Source organism: Lineus longissimus, chromosome 14 (assembly GCF_910592395.1).
Source record: "Lineus longissimus chromosome 14, tnLinLong1.2, whole genome shotgun sequence".
NCBI classification, from domain to species: domain Eukaryota; kingdom Metazoa; phylum Nemertea; class Pilidiophora; order Heteronemertea; family Lineidae; genus Lineus; species Lineus longissimus.
Window position 1 is genome coordinate 12625607 of NC_088321.1, and position 21201 is coordinate 12646807.

The window sequence follows — 21201 nt, forward strand, 5'->3', positions numbered from 1 at the left end:
CTGACATGTAGTACCGTAAATGAGGTGTTACTAGTATTGGTCCCTCCCTAGTAGTGGTTAGTAGTGGTTTGGCTATTGTCTGCAAAATAGCCTTTTTTCTATGTATCATTATATTAGCTTGTAAATAAATCACCCATTTGTAAAAAAAAGTGTCCCTGCTTCTTAGGTGGCAGCACTGTCCTCTGCAGACAGGTACAAATGTAGCATGTGGAAAGTTGTGATCTCTCCTAAGGGACTGGACAGTACCGTAACTCAGTTCATGAAAAACTTCTCCATTCCAGTACATGTATATGTACAATTTAGCCAATGCTAGAGCAACTCCAGGAGAACATTTCACCGCCAACCAAGGAGCTAAAAACTTCCAATAGCAGTACTCTGACGGTGCAGCCAACTGCAGGGTTGTCCTCATCAAACAGTAATTACAGTAGGAACTGCACCTTTGGTCAATTGGCTCCTTAGCAATGGAAGGTGTTACTAGTATGTGAAATGAGCACTTCTGCAAGGTTCTTAGGAACAGGATGATCCCTGCATGGGTTGATAAATATGTATTAGTAGGTCATACCACATGCCCTTCAGGTGCCTTAGCCATGGGGGGGGGGGGGTCCAACCCTTACAACATGCTCTGGCAGCATGACACAGGCTAATGAATGGGTCAACATTAGCATCCTCACCAACAGGGGGGTTTCTTTAGGTTTTCGGACTGTAAGAAGGCCTACATGTAGCTTATTCAATTACGTTGCCATCAGGTAGGCCAAGGCCGAAATGTTATTTGAAATTCAAATCAGCATTTCAGGACCTATGGGGCCCAATTCCCCAAAGGGCTTTCATCAAGGGCAAATTTGTAGTGATGAGCTTGTTCTTTTTTGGGGGGAAAAATGCAAGTGGAGTTATTTACCGGTAGGCCTACTTAAAATAGGTTAGTAGGCCTAGGCATGGGGGGGGGGGGGGTGATCATGGTGGTTGACAGTAACTACTAATCCTCATGGCCAGCACCAAGCATAAATTATGTGTTCATTATGCATTTATTTTATAATTCATCAAGTGTACACAAGGTGGCAGCACTAGCCAATGAGTGTCATTTTGGTGGAAAATAGCACTTTTTCCTTGGTTTATCCTGGGAAAACAGTAAAAGCGGCCGGAAATTTTATTTCTGATTTTGAAAGTAGGTATCATTACCTTTATCATGTGCAAGCCACAGCATTCAAAGACCTGCAGTGTTGGAGATATGAGCGTCGATAGAGAGCTCTTCCTAAGCACTGCCCCTAGGTATGCATAATTACTAGGCCTAGCACGACCAAAGTATGAAGTGTTACTCAATGACCTGTTGCAGAATGGAAGATATCATCAAATACTTCCATCATACAAAGGGGGAAAATCCAGCTATTTTTTTAGTCTCTGCAGGAGTGCCCAACATTGACCAAAAAATACACAAAAAATAGGGGGAAAAAAGCTAAAACAAGCCCCCTAACTAGGCCTGCCCCTAACTCGGTTGCTAGTGATTTTTGAGAGTCATCAATTGCTGTGTAATGATGTCTTAGTGGAAGGATCTTGCATACCTAATCTCGTTAAAAACGGTTGACCCCCACCTTGCCACCCTCTGCATGGTGGTATCATGGACTGACACTTAAATGCTAAACTTTTCAAGACATTTTAACTCTACGATTTCAAAATCCCCCAGTGTGAAATACGGTGCAAATTACGCCAAGTCAACTTTCTTTGGTGAGGTTCTCTCATTTGATGGATGTGATCATGAGGTTAAGCTGAACATTGATCTTCAGGAGAACGATGTCGTTTCGTTTGCTCTCTACTTTCGGCAGCGTCACCATAACAGACGAAGGGAATCCATAATTTGGATTTCTGGAAGACACTTTGACGTTTACGTTAGTAGCTATCATGGTATACAAGTAGTGTGTAATAACCGACATAAGAATTCGGCGCGAAGAACTAAAACTGGAAAGGCACTCAAGGCGCGTGTTTGGTATTTTCTTGTTGTAACGGTGGACATAGTAAGAAATGTCCATACGATTTACCTCGACGGAGTAAAACTGAATGCTAGGACGCAACTTAAATCTGTCGAATTCAGTTCAGGTCGCTTTCATTTTCTTGGTCGTCGTTTGCCCATCCCAGGAGGACGCTGCACTTCACATTATTTTATCGGTGATATGTCCAACCTGAGGATTTTTCCATGTCTGTTGAATCAACGGGAGGTTCCAAGTATTTATGAGAGCGGTAATTTAGAAGCTTTTCCAACCATGAATAATCCATGGAAAAGGCATAAGTCCAAAGAGTCGTCAACGTCTTCGGCGCTGGAGCTCAAAAACATTTGTACAAAACAAATTAAGTCAGTTAAAGTCCGTGATATTAACTTTAGCTCGGCGTAAATATGGTTAAGATCGCTAAGCTTAACTGAAGCAGATTAAGAGTGAGTGCCTTCGTTTTCACCTATTTGAACTATCACACCCGGATTCTGTTTTCATTGATCAGTTGTCTAAGACATGTTTAACCAACTTTAACATGGGGTCAACTCCTCCAACACGTTTAATGCAAACGTAAAGTGAACGTGTTGGTGACTTCTGTTGGAAAACCACAGGCATGCCAGACCCTAATAGATCATTTCGAAACCCAACAGTAATGTTAGTGTTCAGCTTTGTCCTTTAGTCCTCAGCATTGTAAATACTAGTATAGGATACATTGGACAGGCCGTATTTTGTTACTGGATATTTCCAATCCATTCTTGGCACAACGCACAACAATAACCAGTATATAGAATTCACACTTATACAAGAATGAAGATTTTCACAAATGCATACTTACGAAATATAATTCGTTACCATGCTAACAACTTATGAACGTTGAAACTGATCCCAACCTGAAACTGCGGCAATAAAGACCTTGAACATGGCAGCACGTTCTCAGCTCCGTGTTGCACAGCTTTGTGATACAGTCATTCAGTCACAGCCAATCAGATTGTGGGTATTTTTACATATCACTCGCCGAATCCTCGTTTCCCATTGTCATTCCAGTTAAATATGAGAGTAAGTATGGCACGCATTCGCAAAAAATATTTTAAAGGGGTTTTATCCAAACATTCTGACTGCAAATGTTGTCTCTTTAAAATAGGCTAGTATGAGACCTACAGTTTTAGTTTGAGGTGTTTCAGAGTTATAGAAGTTGTTCCGTGCTGTCGATTATGTCGGTATTGACGTCTCTTCACACACCACTCGGGTAGAGTGGTCAGTATGTGAATTTGACATTTGATATTCAGAATACCTCGATCTATCCGCCCGGGGTTTTGAGAGAAATGTTAACTATTAACCCTTGTCGTATAGAAAACCGACTGATGTTCATTAAGGATGACGGCGACTCTGACTCCATTGACGAAATATCTTATGACAGAGGGCCTGTCCGTTCAAAGATTCAATGCAGCTTGTACTGTTATGACAAGGACACACGCAATGAGACCTGTAAAGCCTTAAGCTTTAATATCAACACAAACTTTTGTGAAATTTTACATAATATGTAAAAAATAATTTCAGAAAAGCAAGGGATACAACGTTACAACTTTGTTCCATAGAGGAGGATTCGACATATTGTGTTGTATTTTATTGGATTCTTCATGAGAATAATTGAACATCAGGAGAATATTATGTTGATAGCAGCATGCTTGTGCAATTTACAGATCATTGTTACATGATAGCTATTTCAAGATGCTCTGCTCTCAACTCAATATATAATACTTATACAAACACCCCCATGGCTATTTCGGGTGGCCCTGCAAAAAGTCAATTGACTCATGATTTTATCACATCGCAATATTAACTGATTGTACATCGTACATCGTACAAATTGGCACACTTTTGTAGCTGGTTGTTCCGTTTGCTAAAAATGTCGGAAGTATTTAGTTCTTTAGTTTTGTCTCGTTGAGAAAAATAAAATGCTGTCTAAAAAGATTATGTGCCTTCTGACAGGTGTCACTTCTGACACCAGAAATCTTTAACCTTCCCCGACATGCCCCACGAGGATCCCATTTCTCAACTAGATGGCGATCCCTTACATTCTAGAAGAGCTTTGCAAGATCATTTTTTTATTTATCGAAATACTCTGGTTGAAGCAAAACCCGAGATTATCCAGGAGGATGAATGGCCACCACAGTCACCGATGAATCACTCTATTTGGCATTCTTTAAAAGACAAATGTGCCCGGGAAGGGAATTTAAAGTTTATGGGAAAAGTATTGAAGGAGAAAATAACCAGCGGCTTGGAGGAAACTACTCTTAGACTTGGTGAGGGAATGTATTCTTTCCTGGTATGAAAGAAAGAACAAATTGAGCACTTGTTCAAGACAGTACAGATTTAGCATTCCGGCCTGAAGTTTCGTACGCACGTTTTACTTTCTCCCCTGTGACAAATCTTCATGTCTGTATATTCAAGGGCATGAGCCCGCATCGCAATGGCGCAAGACTTGAATGCTAGGCTTTGTCGAGCACTTATATGAGACGTAAATTTCCTTCCCACCATCACGCTCAATTCTTACTACTCGAGATTCTTTAAAAAGCTGGGATGATTTATGTAGCCGACAATCACATAGGTGGAGAGGGGGCCTGACGAACGTCATGTACGATTCGCTTTCGCTGCAACGTAACTTCCCGTAACATCAGAAGCATTACGATGAAACACGTAGATAACATTTAATCAATACTTGTACTAGGCCTGAACGGTGTACGTATAGCTCGATACAAGACTGCCATGCATTGACAGAGACAATAGGTTTTAGGTCAAAGATCATTGTGTCACTATCTATCTAGGTCTGCTCTAACGCTTGTTTTCTTTCATTTTGGTCACAACTTTAGGGCAAACCCACTGTAATTGCATAGCAATTAATTTGGTAAGGGTAAGTTTGTATACTCGAGTTTCTCGCTCCCAACGTCCAGCCAGAATTTTACATAGTGCACATTTCTAGGCCCGTAATTGGGTAATGTTAGGCCTTTTATTCAAGCCACTGTTTCCATTGACGCTACTGATCAATCACGAAAGAAACATACTCCCAAATGGGTCGTTTCCATTCAATTTTACCTCTATCATCAGGACACCTCTCTATTAAGGACACTCCTTGTCAGTCCCAAGGGTGTACTTTATAATAGAGAGGTTCTACTGTAGTTGCATTCTCTACCGTGATAGTAATGAAAAGTGCTTTCTGTGTCCTAGTCACCCCCCCCCCCCCCCCCCCCGCCCAAGCAATACGAGTCTTGTATTTGAAAGACTGTGCATGTACAGTATAAAACATATTGTTCGAGGTTATTGCTACCGTGTGTATAGCATTCCGCGAAGACTATTTATAGCTCACAAGGTCATTTGCATAAGATATTGATGACGTTTTAGTCACGTGACAGTCGGACATCGACACTTATTTCTACGCATTTGAGCTTATTTCAAAGTCAATTATCTTTGACCCTGCATTGTTTTTAGCATGAATGATACCATAGAATCAGAGAGAGAAATATTCAGAACAATTACATGTATGTAGTATTTCCGACACTCGGACATGTGCCAGATTGAATCTAACTGCCCTAGTTAGAAAGCCTGAATCCATTACGAAACTGCATGTTTGTCCGACATTGCCTGTAATTCAGCGATGGGGAAATAGGGTGCAGCAGCTGCAGTGACGTCATCTTCGCGGAATGCTATTGAGAGCTATTGCATAGCGATGAAGAGACTGTGTATCCGCCGGGATTTTGGTCATATTAGTGTTGGTTTTGGGAAAGCATGCATCCGTGACCGCACTGTATGATTGAATTGGTTGGCAAGGACATAAACAATGTATTGTATACTAGTATTTTGCCTTTGAAGGTCATTCCGACCGGAAAGAGATTAGAATTTCGTGCTGCAGCGGCTTTCTGGGAACCTCACGAACAACTAATTCCCGCGATTTCCAGCGGGTGCATCCGAGCTTAGCAGAATAGAAAGTTAATTTTCAACTGAAGACCCATTGAATCCAAAGTGAGTGATGCCAGACAAATTTAGATGATACATTATAATCTAATTCTTTATTTGTAAAACTTGGAATAAAACTTGAAACTGGTCTCTACGGCTGGCCTATACATATATATATAATAATCGGTCGTTCTTGATTAATGAATTGAACGTTTTGATTTGTAGAATGCAAGATCCGCAGTCTCTGGAATCCGATATGGCCGAAACAGAAATGGTAATCTCCGCTGGTGATCACGTGGTGCTTGTTGCTGTGGACGCAAGCGACCATTCGGTGTATGCCTTAAAATGTAAGGGGCAGAATTATGACTAAATTTACAATCACCACCAGCCTTGTTACGACGCACCTGGCCGCAGGATCTTCAGTTTTTTGGGTTCGGAGCTCTTCCAATAATTGTGAGATGCGGAGGTGCACCTCTTCAAGCCTCATTCAAAGTCGAGGTGCGCCTCCGTAAATTCCTGACGCAAATCTGTATTGTGGTTGCGTCATTCCTTATGCAAGAACCTTACAAAAGTGGTAACTTACCATTGGACACATGAAAGCCCTACTTCCGCCAGAGGTATATGTATCTCATGCAGCTATTTCTTCAACATGCCACATTTGGTCATTGCACTTCTGCAGTGAAAATGTTTGATATTTTCAAACAAATAAAAATCCCCATAGGTAAAAGATTGTACAAGTATAATAGTCATTGTATACACTCACGTGCATTTCCCGCTGTTTTTGACACCGTGGTTGTATTAAACATTGATTAAGAGAAAGTACCGCTTCACTTTGTATAGGCGTTCCTACTTCAATCGGGTCTTGTTATCACTTTTCAGATTACTTAAACCATCTCCACCAGTCGAACCATTTTGTCATATTCCACCACACGTTTGAACCACCTCAGGTGACATATGGGATAGGAGCAGCCGGTGTAGCACGTAAGTGATGGGCAGTTCATGCAGTTAGATTTTGCGGGCAATTTATATAAAATCTGCCCAATTTGCAGGAGACGGTTTCATAACACCGTTGTCTACCTGCAAATGCATCAAGTGTGCGTGTTACAAAGAGCGAATTCCGCCCGACGCTCTTATACATATTTAGGGGAATACTCTCACTGTGAAAAGTCTGTTTGACTGAAATCTCTGAAAATTGTGTATGGCATTTGTTTTGTATAGCTTTTGAGAAGAACTACATTGTACAAGAGAACAGACATCGGTGTTTTCACTCAATAAAGCCTGTCGCGGTTACACTCTTCCGCGTCCTGATGCTGATTCTCAATAATCGGGAGGAAAAAGGCATCCTCGATACGGTGTCTTCTTGACTGTAAAAATCTCTCGTTACGCGGACCTGGTCAACAGAGGCTCTACATGTATCTCCCCAGAAATCTCCTGAATCAGGGTTTCGTTGGTGACAGTGGACTTGAGGTCTAGGCTTGGTTTGATCAGTCGGGAATAGTTGATCAGTTCGATAATGTTCAAACATACACTTCTTGCATGATAGAGAAGATGTCTAGAGGCAAGCAACTTTAAAATTCTGGAAACCACTGAGACTGAGACTATCTAAGGTAAACTTCACTAAGCGTAACTGGATATTGATTTACAGTGCGTTTCTTTAAAATTTGCAAAATTGCTGGATAAAAGGTCGTTAAAAATCTGATTGATCGATACATTTTTCATTCACAGAGGTCAGCTCACTCAATAGTCGCCAATGGCAAGAAATGTTCAATAAGGAAACTGAGGCTGTGATGAAATTACGCGAAGAGGTCAAGGCAACCCTGGCACACACACATAAAGAAGTAAACAGCAGTCTCAAAAAATGCATTGGAACCAGTTTTCAACTTTCTTTTTACGCCTCCCTTTTCTTTTTTACCCATCCCTGCCTCGATCAAAAGTGAAAGGACCTCCTTTGAAAATGTATTGGAACCAATTTTTAAGTTTCTTTTGACGCCCCCCTCCCCCGTCCTATTGACCCATCCCTGCCTCAGAGGTGAAAGGACCGACTCAAAAATGCAGGGGAACCAGTTTTTCTATTCTTTTGGCGCCTCCTTTTTCTTTTGACTTATACCTGCCTCGTAAGTAAGAGGACCTTCTCAAAAGTGCGTCGGAATCAATGTTTACCTTCCCCCCCCCCCCCGCTTCACACTCTTTTTCTTTAGACCCATCCTTGCCACCGTATGCCTCATAAGTAAAACTGTGTCATACATTTAGCTTTATTCCCATATTGCACCACAAGCCAGAAGATTTATAGTAAAATGGGGACTAATAAATGGTTATGTATAAGCTGTTACGAGGTATATGTATGTGGCTATGGATTCAATGTTCGGCCTCAGATAAAATGCGTAAAACGTAGAGTAACCTATTCTTTATCAATATTCACTTATAATCTTTTTCAAAAGTAAATGTCACTGTACCATTGGGCTGCTGCGCAAAAACTATTAGCCCGATTTCTTTGAAGTTAGATATTTCTTAAATTAATTGTTTGTACCCAAGGGAACTTTTCCATTGAGTAACAATGTTTTCATATGTATTCTTGGACATTGACGTAGTGCATTCATGACTTTGACACTTTCTCCTCTGAGCTGCCTATTTCGTGATGGATTTTGACGAATATTCAGGTTACTATTTTGTCATGTAATGTGCCAAAACTACATTAAAAAATATCCAATGGTAAACTTTTCCAGACACCATCTAAAATTCATCACACGTCTCCAATAAAGAAAGGAAATGACCTAATTTGCAAATCTGGCTTCATCCCTAACCTGGAAATTGTGTTGGGTCCCAAATTTAGATTGAAGATATCGAGTAGATCTGTACAGCGGCCTAAAGGTCAGTGAAGGCTTAACCTTAGATTATGGACAAGTATTAACCGGATCCTTGCATATCATAACGCACAAATCTTCCAAGTCCCAGGTATGTTGGTCATTTGCATCGATATTAGTACGGAACAAACAGAAAATTTGCGGTTCCATCACCGCAAATCTGCGCCAAAGAGCTGAGAACTATTACCTCCTCTATCTGATCCTACACATTTGCTCTTATTCTGAAATGAAATAATTCCTGGCTCATTCTACAAGTTGTCAGCATGTGGCCTGTATGTTCAGGTAGAAAATATCATCTTGACAGTGCCGGTGTAAAAGTAAAAAGTGTCCCCCCTAGAAAAAGTGTCCGGGCCTATTGTATTCTGACAGATTATGGCATATGGTTCTATAGAGGCAATGACCGTCAATAGCTCAGCGCATAGTAGAATCCTTTGTTCCCGGACATTTTATCCTAGGACATTTTAAACTTCTACACCGGAACAGCCGGTAGCAAGGTCTCTCACTCCCAGACCAAAAGTATATTACGTTAGATCACCAATAATACAGCAGTCTTACATCAGCTATTAAGGTCACCAGGAGTAGATAAAAACACAGCAGGGTGGACATCGGAAATAATTTCTTATTGCTGAAAGTTTCTCCAGAGCTGATTTGCCATAAATGCCAGTTGAGACCGATTTTGCAACGTTTACTCATTTGTTATTCTGCGGAGACAGGAAAAATCTTCGGCAAATGCCATCGCGATACACCCATCATAGCTCATGAAAATGCTACAAACTTTTTCTTTACTCCAAAGCCCTAGCTTTTACAGGAAACACGCTAAAACTGCTTGATTGAATATGTCATGGTCATTTAAAATCGGTAGTCCAAAAAACAAGCCACCAACATGATTCAATTTTAAAAAGAGGAACTACATGTGAGCGGATTAAAGAAGTATTTATTGCTTTTCTAGGTTCGCCACGCGTTCGAGTTTGAAAGTCACTGCGGCAACAAGCCAGGGGAGGGTATAGTAAAGTCGGCGGAGGAGCACCACGTTGACCTTATCGTTATTGGCACCAGGGGCCACGGTACTTTGAGGCAGACCGTGCTTGGGAGCGTCAGCAACTACGTGCTCCACCACGTGGAATGCCCGATCACTGTTTGTCACTTGCCGAAGGAGATGCGCCACAAACGCCACGATAAACATCATCACAAGAAACACGGACATTAGGTTATACACCAGTCGAGAGTAAAACGTATCATATTTTACTTATACCTCAGTTTATATTCATGTTATAGAAGAAAATGTAGATGAACAAAAAACGATGTAAAGGAAAATGACATGATTCTCGCATAGTAAATATCATTTAGGAAAAATTGCGATTTGAAACTGTTCTAGATTTTTTCGGGATTCATTTTTTCTGTCGAATGCATATTTGGCTGAGTTGATTCGACCGATTTTAAGCCAGTTATTGGCAAAAGATAGGCACTAGTGTTGGCTCCGGTCATCAACGCATCAACTGCCAGAAACTATATGCCATATTAAAGTACATGTAGTCTCATAGACCTTCATTTTGATATCCATGCTGACGACATGATTCGATGAAATCAACTTTTTGACCCCTACTTCGGAATCGTAACGCATTTTGAGGGTACCCATTTATACGGTAGGTGCAATTTTACACGAAGGAAAAGCTCATTTTTGAAATCAGCACCACAATGTTACCCAAAAACAACTGTTCCCATTGCCTTCTAAACTGACTTTCTAGCAACATTTCATAAACCAAAAGCTGGCTGGCCCTTTCATTAGGGGTGACGCTATAATAAATAAACTTTGCTTTTACTTATATTTTCATGACTTGGCCCATAGCCTTATAGTCGAAAAACGTGTTTTTCATTATTCTTAAAAGCGGGTCATAATCGAAAAACATTTCGCGCCACGAAAATGCACGCCTAGCGTTTCATCATAGAAATATTCATGACCAAATTTCATTACAAATCTAAAATGTTTAGCAAACGGCGTAGGTTTTCGAAATAGGGGTTCTGATATGATGGTTTACCATGTCGCGTGATATCAACCGAATTGAAATGGAAGGTCATTTTATGAGGCATCATGAAAGTTCTGCGATCCACTCGCTTTTCTACTGCGTGTGTTGTTTTATTGAACAGAAAAGACAATACGTAATTGATCAGAAAGATTTATTATCTAACCCTGAATGACACAATCGATTGATAATTGTAAACTTCATAGTAGTTTGTGTTGTATCATCCTCTTTTGTTATTGTTTCTAGGATTTTGGTTGATCAAAAATATACCATAGATCGACTGACAATATTTGGTAAATTAATTTATATTCAACCTTTGATGTTACATCGGGTTATTCAGAAAAGAAAACAGCCCGTCTTTTAAAGTTGTATATCTAAGCGCACAGAAAGTATTGTGCTCATCTGTGATCTATGATCTATGATCTGTGATCTATGATCTGTGATCTATGATCTATGATCTATGATCTATGATCTATGATCTATGATCTATGATCTATGATCTATGATCTATGATCTATGACGCCCCGCACATAAACGCTGAGTTAGAAGAAAGTCAGGTCGCGGTGTTCTTATATCATTTTCGCATTGTCTCTATTTCTTTGCTGGGTAGTTCTCCTTGCAGTATTTTTTACAGGTTTCTATCCACTTCTTACATGAGGCCTTGCACCCCTCGGTCGGTTCACCTTTGGGACAAGACGCCTTTAAACATTGGGGGAGTTTACCCTTACATTGATTGGTCTCGCAATCTTCGCGACCACCTGCTGACGTCATAATAGCCGCAGCCAATAGGAAACCGGCAATCAAGATTACGCATTGAACCTGTGAGAAAAAAAGAGAAACGTGTAGGATATTAGATTACCAATGACTACTATCGTGTTGAATAGCATCTCATTAGCAGATATCGAGGAAAAGTGCTTATTTTTGCCCCCGAATTTTAGTACGTTAAGTTATAATTCCTCGATATTGTCGCCAAACATACCACGACCACGAGCTCTTCCAGGCAAGATATGAACCTCTAGAATGCATATGATATGGGTAAATGTTTCAGGGCCACACAGTGAGACTATCGCTGCGATTACGGCTTACATACAAGCAATATTTTACATTGCAGGGCGGTTTTTATGAGCCATCGTCTTTCGTCAAAATCGACTCGAAAACAAAAACATTAGATTAAACATATACAAAAAATAAACTTGGACAAAACCATCATCATAATTCAGGCTTTCTTCCTGTCTTTCACCACTCAATTTAAATAGCAACAGTGCGCGCGAGGTGAGTTCAGGCCTCACGTCAATATGACTTACAATTAGCCAATCACCACTAAAGGTTGAACTCCAAACTCTCTAATAAGGTGGAATTCACATTGTTCCATTAAACAATCACCCTATTAAAGAATCAGATACAATCTTGTAGTCCATGTTCGGCAGTGACATAGCAAATGTTGGGACAAGAGTCATGTATTCGTTGCTGGTGATGGCTAGCAGTGTCTAGTGAAATGACAAGTGAATGCTGACATCCAGAATATGTGTGTTTACACTTTTGGGATCATGCCCAAATGGGTATATTGTCCCCAAAATGCCCGGATTTAGTTTAAAACCAACTTGCAGGTCTTCATGTGTTTTGAGGCAATCTCTGTGCAACTGTATTGTTCCTACAGGGAATTCTCGACATTTAGAATAATATTAGGCACACAGCAATATCCAAATCAGCTGTCCTTGTTGGAAAATGATCAAAGCAAACTTTGGGAACTGCAGCTTGCCTGTGGGCTGCGGTTATGAGCAAGCTGCGAAAGCACATATCGGGAGAGGAAGCTTTGTACGGCCGAAAAAACAGTTCACTACTGTCTTCATCTCGAACAAACTGCTACAGCATCACATTCTCAACTATGGTTCAACCATTTCTGGATTCGTATTACTCAAGTATACGCATGACTTCCGGATCCCATACCAAGATTCAAGCCTGGTGATCAAGTCGTTTAATTTAGTTCACACTCAATCTTAAAGAAAATTGCAAAATTGACCCCAAAAAACCAAAATTGCTTGTCCACCACACATGCGATGCCAATTTCAAATCTGAAATGTATTCTTCGGCAGGTTGTGCTCTCATAATGGCAACTATAACTCGTCACGTGTTTCTCGGAGCTTTTTATTTCAAATGCTACTCAAGTAGTTACCCCTAATAAACTGCATGTAACACTAAAGGGCCGTAATGATCATTTGTAAATGAGTACTTTTACACCTAAGTGTGCTTGAAAGTCCATTTCTGACGCTTTGATTCCTTTCTTTCTATTCGCGAATTATATCAGTTTATTTGCTCAAGATGTTTATTAGCCAAGTCTACCTTGTATTAGTCCAAGAAAACGTTAAACATTACATACAACCACGTGTAGATTTAATCCATACTTGATACAACCAATATCAAAAATTAATTAATAATTCAGTATTCTCAACATGAATACTACTTAGCTCACTTAATTAGGTCACTCTGAGTGTTCACAACTCATAAACCCCATTCAACATAGGCCTTTAATTTTTAATGCCCTTTGAAAAGCCCTAGTATTTTTCACAGGTTTTTGGGAAATCCGACCATTCAGGGAAAAGTCCTGACAATGTCCGACTTTTGTCGGATAAATCAGGAAAAGTTAGAGAACTACTGTTGAGTAGTCAGAAAAAGCTTGCTACAAATGACTGTTGTCTAATTGCTAAAAATGTTTTATTAAAATTGAAATTACCATCAACGTACCTTCATTTTGTCAGCTTAATTATTCCGAGTATAACTTCGCCGTTTGTTGGACTGATCAGTGACTGTGTGTACTGAATTCTCTCAAAGACGACTCCGGAATAGTTGTAACAAGTTGCTGACTGAAACAAAAACTAAAGCTCAGCCGATTCCAATCTATCTTTTGTAGAAATGTTAACGACAACATTGACATCCAAGGCCCCATTTAATGATATGACAGCGTTTTTGTGTCCATATAATGGTTCCAGGTTCAGAATAGCACCCACTTTCCCAAGCTGTCGTAGATGCAATTTCCGTCGGTAATAGTGAGAAGTGGTTCAAAATTGGTCATTAAGGAGGCTTACGCTTTTTCCGCCTGCATCTGAGCAATTTCCTCATCTGACTTGTTCCCATGAAGTTCTTCCAAAGTGGTTTGTAATACGTAGCATTATTTATATTAATGTAAGCGGAACTACCCGAAAATAGACCTAAACAGCCAACAATTTCAAGGGAGGCAGCCTAAAAAATAATGTTCTATCGACGCGTATCTTCGAACTATATCGGGTGGTTATAGAGATACAACAAATCCTCACGAACTCGAGAGATTAAAAAATGGCGAAAACTTTACCTCCTGCATGATATTATCATTTGGCAGCATTGTTAACACTGGTTTTATCTATTCCTGTTAGAATTCTTATATTTTGTCCAACTAACTGTTCTACGTGTCGGAGAAGACCAAAAGAACGTTGGATAATGCAATTCCTTTAAGAAAATGTTTCACACACTGCGTGTATCTTATCTCTTTTGTTCTAAAGAAATTCAAAATATTCCATTTGTAATCACTCCTCGATCTAAATGAACTGAAACTGTTGTTTCAAATTCATTTACAAAGTTAAAAAAATACTTTTAACGAACTATGTAGGCCTGTTGTGTCCGCCAAATTATTCTATTGTAGGAGTGGCACCTTTCTGGTGCCCCTTTAAGGGTTCTCCTCTTATGAGCCCCATTGAGTTAGTTATAGTAATTACATAACCTAGGCCTTGCAGTTACATAATTTGGGCTGGAAACTTGGTTCACTCTCCAGGCATGTAAGATATTAGTTTTACACTCAACACTGCTGCCTGTATGACACACATGCTTTACAATACTAGCTAGATTTCCAACTCTGTGCCCAGCTGATTCTGATATTAGAGAGATACACTAAAAAGGATAGGAGACACCTCCACCAAGAAAAGACCAAGACCTAAGGAAGAAGACTCGAAGAAGTGGTTCACAAGTTAAGGTAGGACCGCTAGTACACTATGATAATGCAAACCCAATATATTCAAACACGATCTGCTGATGAATTTTCTCATTTTGACTTGCTGAAACATAACAAATGTCTCAAGCGTTGCTTAACATCATTCCTATATTTCTTTCCACCTCCGATACAATAAAGATAAAAATTAATGCCATAGTTAAACTCCCAAATCTGCAGCAGGACAAAGTGCTGGCAATAATATCGTAAACTCCAGTATTCCTCTTCGATCCTCTGCTGGTAGTAATCACTGATTTGTTGTATACTCATCACGACATCATATAGCCTGTACGGTATCGAGGTCAACACGTAGGCGACACTCACCAGGATCAACATCCGGGTTAAATGCGTCTGCTCCTTCTCCTGTTTTCTCTTGCCCTCCTCGCGCACCCCCATCTTACCCCTTTCCTCAGATGCGTTGCGCAAGACGATGATTATCCACAGGTTACAGACTACGATTATACAGAAAGGTATGATGGTACCTACAACTAATTGAAATGCATTTCCCAGTGCTTCCATTTCAGGGGCGTGTGGGACAGACATAGCTATAATACTCGTACCTGAAATGATGAACATACATTCCCACTGTGTTACTGTGTTTGCATCAGTAAAACAGCCCGTCACTACAATAACTAAACAGTAAGTCTTATTGTTCTGCTCATTGGTGGCAGCAAATCTGGCGGGTATTGCACCCGCATCCAAGAGGGCGGGTTTGGGCGGGTTGCGACTAATTGCATGCAGGTTTTCTCAGATTGCTTGAAGGCCTGGGGATTATCTGATCTCGGGGCCTGGTTGTTATAAGAAGCGGAATATTGGGTATCATGAACAGAGAAGTAGGTGGAACGAAAAAGGCACCTTACAGAAAAACAAAAAGGCTAAAATATGGCCCACAATATATTTAGTGTTGTGCAGTTAAGTGTCAAACTTTGGCGTTTGATTGATTACTTCAACATTGTTAAAACACCTGACCTTTGCGATGCATGTCTTTTTATAGTCTAGAAATAATTAAACAATCCTGAACCAGGCCAATTTAACTAAAATGCTAATCTTTTCAGCTTATAAGTTTGAATATAGTTAAATTTGAAAGTTAGGTGATTAAAATAGACGAAGGTGTTATGAATTGATAATTAATTTGGATTAATTAGGCTTCCTGACTTATTTCTAAATTATAAAAAATTCATTGCAAAGGTAAGGTGTATTTACATTGCTGCAATGAAAAATCAAACATCGAAGTTTGACATTTAATTGCACAACACTTAAAGTATTGTGGGCCATATTTTAGGCGTTTTTGTTCGTTTTTCTGTTAGGTGCCTTTTTCGTTTCACCTACTTCTCAGCTCCTGATACCAAATATTCCAACCAGGGTATGAGATGAAAAAATCCCCAGGACTGAACAAAATTGATAGCGTTCCTAGTCTTTTTTCCTCCCATTTTCTGCTTTATTTGTCCTAAATGTTTTGGCATTTCCCTTACCAGAGATTAAGACCATCACATTAGTGTTTTAAGACGACATAATTAAAATTTGACTTTGTTTCTAGCAACATGTCAGAAAATATATATTTTTGTCTCAATTTGAGGCCGACAATGCGCATTATTACTCTTGCTGCGATTTTATAACCTGCCGCTGTCGAGCAATTTTTGCCGTCTACAACAGTGACGTACCGAGGGCTGTAGTCGGAAGATATCGCTAGTCTGCGGGGCAATAAGAGTATTATCAAGGAGCTAGCAGCATTTCTGTCGGTTTGTTAGTGTCGTGTAGGGCACTTATTTCTCAATTTAAATGAAGAAAACATGATCTTGATCTTGAAACCTTGATCTTGACAAATTTACCAATGCTAGGTTAAGTGAAATAACACTAGTCCTTTTGTAAAACCTTACCCGTCACACTCGGGATGATTCTAAATGTGAAGAACATGTAGATATTGAGTCCGGATATGACCGTTAACATGATGAGAATCGTGATAGTGGCCCGGCGTGTTGTACATAGCCTGAGAGCACTCATCGGGAATCTGACCACAATTAATCGATCCACTGTCATCGACGCCAAGAACAAACCAGAGAGGATTGCCGAGGCATAAGACATATACCACAGTCCCCTGGAAATATAGGATACTAACCACAACATACACTCTACACGCTATGTCACTGTACAAAAATGCATTCAAATTGGCCTGGTAGTTTTCGCACGTGCAGCGGTGGCCCAAAAAGAACAGTGATATTAAGTGTCGACTGTAAGTATGTGATAGCATTGCGAAATAACAATATATTATAAATGCACGATCATTTGGAAAGGACAAGGTCTCACTGGCTATAAATTCGCTTACAATCCTTTAGTACTCGGTACCCAGTAAATTTCCTATGAAGAACTGCTACTAATTATAATTAGGAGTAGTTTTTAACAGGCAATCTAACATTCACACTAGCTAGGTGGAAAAGGGGTAAAAATCCCTTAGCATGCCCTTGCTTTTGGCCCTAGCTTCCTTTGAAGAATGACCTGTGCATGACAAGTAATTTAATGGTGAAATCTGCTGACCATGCAGACAGACGTCTGGATCGGATCAATAAACGCTGGATCGGATCAATAAAAGCTGGATCGGATCAATAAAAGTTGGAGAAAACAAATGAGGCGGTTATGAGAGAACCAGAGTGGCATGCGTAACATTCAAGTGTTGAGGAAAATGGATCGGGTGTGGGCCCCCACCTCCAGTTTTTCATACAAAAGGAAAGTGGAGTGCGGCCATTTATGAGTATTCAGTGTCAGAGGTTGCTAGATCCACTGAACTCTATTTTTGACCAAATTGTCACTAAGTAGACTCCGGTTCTCACTGCCTCGATTAGTGAAAGTATTGCCTTATGCAACAACTCACTGCAGTGTTAATTCAGACGGGGCTTCAGGTGCCCAGAAGATCCAAACTTTAGCCCATCCATTCGCTATGGTGACGCTGGTGTCAACGAGGGCAAGTGCTGTCATGTAGTTACATGTAGAAATCCGCCTGTTGTCCTTTTGTAGCGTGATCAAGACGGACATCATGTTGCCAAAAAGCGCCAGAAACGCCACGGCCACCCATGTGTATTCGCTGAAAATCGTATAGATAACACGAAGGGTGAGCACCGTAGGATCCAGGCTGCTGGCAGTAGTTGGCCAACTCCACTCAGCAGTGGTGTAAAACTCCTCGCCAGCCATCCAAATACAGGGAATTTAACTTCTTGTTACTGGGAATTTCAAAAGAGTCAGATCCAAACGGATATACTGTTGGCAACCACGTTACGTATACGGCGGTATAATATGTCGACTGCAGTTGAAAAAGACAAGGTGCCTGTTATAATGACTAGGGATTGGCTTTCAGGCAATGTGAATAAGATACTATAATTGAAATAACGACACCGAACTGGCGCATTAACCTGACATCCGTGCATGAAAATAACACCATGAGAGTTACATATTTGTTTTCAATTTGAGTGGCATAAAAATGATTCAGGTTAAAGTCTCGATCCGTGTTCCAAAAAGATACAAACTGAACTGGCGCATTCACCTGACACCCGTGCATGAAAATAACACCATGAGAGTTAGATATTTGTTTTCAATTTGAGTGGCATACAAATGATTCAGGTTAAAGTCTCGATCCGTGTCCCAAAAAAATACAAACCAGACTAATGCTATGATTATAATCAATGTTGAATGCATAAAGTTATTGCGGAACTGTTGTCTCCGTCGGTGAGATGAAAAACACCAACCTTCAATGAGTGATGACTCCTATAATTCCAAACACGTTACTTTCTGATTTTGATACCTATTATTACTTTTTTTCTTTGCACTTCCCGGTTTAGGCCTGTCGATCACCCTGAAAGACTTTTCGTGGGGGTCGATACTATCAAGATTTGCCCTGATGACCATTTCCAAGATGTAGAACAAAGGGAATTTAGGCCTAGGTGCGAGCGGGCTTTGTTGAAATACAACAGACAGCGTATTGGGCAAGGCCTGAATTCTTTTAAGAACGAGGTAAGGAGCAAAATAACCCAAATAACTAATTGTTACACGCTCTAGCTTCGCGCGAAATAACCGCCATGCTCTGTGAAGCATTTATTCTTTTTCCTTTATCTCAATTTCAGGTAGCTCTGACCAATATCAAACGGCATTGCTAGCCAAAATTAACAATATGGTAATGATCCGACGGCAGACAACGGATGCAAACACAAGGGGTTATTAACTGATATGAAAACAGAGACTATATGCAGCTATAATAGCCACTAGTAGGAGACTTTTTCCGACTTCTTAACGGTTTCTCTTACTTTCTCCTGATTTATCGGACAAAAGTCCGACTTTTCTCTGAAAGGTCGGATTCCTAAAAACCTGTGAAATTACCAGGGCTTCCCGAATCAGGGCAATAAAGATCAAAGGCCTATGTTGAATGTGCCTATGTTGATCAAAGGCCTATGTTGTCTTTGTTCTTTAATGCCCTATTGTGGGAAGCCCTAGAATTTTCACAGCATTACTAGAAATCTGACCTTACAGAGAAAAGTCAGACAATGTCGGACTTTTGTCCGATAAATCAGGAGAAAGTAAGAGAAAGGTTAGAAAAACCGTTAAGAAATCGGAAAAAGTGTCCTACTGGTGTTACTTGATGCAAGAAATGATATTCAATATATATTCTATTCTGTTCTGTATCTATTCTGAAGAAAAGCTTCAGGACTTAAAGAAGTCGGGGTACGTATGCCATATTGGCCAACTATTCGAAGGGCCATTATTGGCGTACGCCGTGATGTTGTCCCAATGAGCCACGGCGCAGCACAATTGCTTCGACTGTTGACGGTTTGTATTCACTCAATTATAAATTGCGTAGACAAAAGTCTGATGACTTTGACGCAAAATCTAGTTACTTTTACTAGTTTTGATAAAGGTCGTATAGGTTTCGTATTGCATGCTTATCCAATGAGTGTTCTTCTTACAGTTTCCCACATTTTTCAGTGACATCTGATGCTGCAGACTCAATATAAACCTTACGTCTTCAAAATATGTGTATTTTTTACACAAACATCAGTATTTTTGACACGTCACACGAACCTTGTCCACAGACGCTATTTGTTATCTCCTCATAATCTCCTAAATCAGTGTTTCGGTGGTGAAAAAAGACTTGATAACTCGTACTTGGCTTGGCTGGATTGGTCGGAATACTTGTAAGCTCTGAACTTCGGGCAGAAGTTCACCAGCAGAGATCTTTTAACGAGAAGTCGTGGAACACCAAGTCACACAACATTAAAGTCTAGTTACTTGAAGGGAAGATTCTCGTAATATTCAACTGTGTTGCTTCCTTTCAGCGAGCAGGTATACACTCTCGTAATAATCATGTTTGCCCGGAGCTCAGAGAAACAGTATACCTATCGACTACAGCCAAGACATTTATTACATTGAATATTACTCGCAACACAATAAGATGCATACCTATGGCTTAAATTTGATCGCACCGCTTTGAGAACGTTCTAGCTTGCTAGATGGAAATGTTTTCAGGAAACTTTTAGCATAGCTGAAGAACTGCTTATATATTATATAGATCCTGTTCCAACGTATATAACCAACTCGAGTGACATCAGTGATAAAATCAAGTTCACTAAATCCAGCCACCAAAAGCAACGTTTTTTGGGACAGATGATGACAGTTGGCAAAAGGGGCAGAATTCACAGAAAGAAGAGATCTTACTCAACTAAATAAGACTAACTATTATTTCACATCTTTATCATTTATTCAGAAACCGATTCCATCTATATGCACCGGTCATTGTAACAAGGCTTTTATATCCAAGTACCAAGGTGGTCACTTCTCCAAATATCACAATTACACAGTATAAGCAAAATGCAGAGTGTTCTGTCGAAATACAAAAAGGCAGGTATAGCCGGCTTGTGGTATTCGACTCGATGACTCGACGACGCGATGGCTCGATGACGCGATCGTTGCTATGGATTTTGCTAAAATACGGAATCCCATGATCCTGGTCTCCGGGCTACCGCTGCAACAGCAGAGGTTTTAGCTCGGCCTTCCCATACCCAGCTACGGTATGTGGAAGGATGTGCCCCCCCCCCCCTCCCAGCCATGGCCACTGAAGATTGGTCCCCGCGATTGATTTTGATATTTAAAGGACTCGCGGAAGTTTCATAGCATGCAAAAATGACCGGAGATTTAATTGACAAACAAGCTTCTAGTGGCCAATGTCAGATGTCATGTGGTAGTCTGTCAACAATCGGAATTTCGCATATGTGCAGTTTTTTAGACTCAGTCACTCAGTCCCTCTTCCGTCCCTTGACATCTGCCCCCCCCCCCCCCCCAATACATCAGCCCCTATACATGCTTCCCGAAATTGGTGGCTTGCATTGGAACTAACT

At 40.4% G+C, this 21201-nt stretch overlaps 1 protein-coding gene across 2 annotated transcripts; it reads left to right on the forward strand.

Annotated features, from left to right (window-relative positions):
• The first annotated feature begins 4804 nt into the window (after positions 1-4804).
• On the forward strand, positions 4805-10953 carry LOC135499001 (universal stress protein YxiE-like). Of its 2 annotated transcripts, none has more exons than XM_064789593.1 (6): positions 4805-4890; positions 5847-5996; positions 6156-6277; positions 6810-6911; positions 7656-7768; positions 9741-10953. In XM_064789593.1, exons 3-6 carry the CDS (start codon positions 6157-6159, stop codon positions 9996-9998), a joined length of 594 nt encoding a protein of 197 aa, XP_064645663.1. In that variant the 5' UTR covers positions 4805-4890; positions 5847-5996; position 6156; the 3' UTR covers positions 9999-10953. The 2 variants fall into 2 exon arrangements, with proteins under 2 accessions (XP_064645663.1, XP_064645664.1); XM_064789594.1 differs by having other exon boundaries at positions 4809-4884.
• Positions 10954-21201: the final 10248 nt, after the last annotated feature.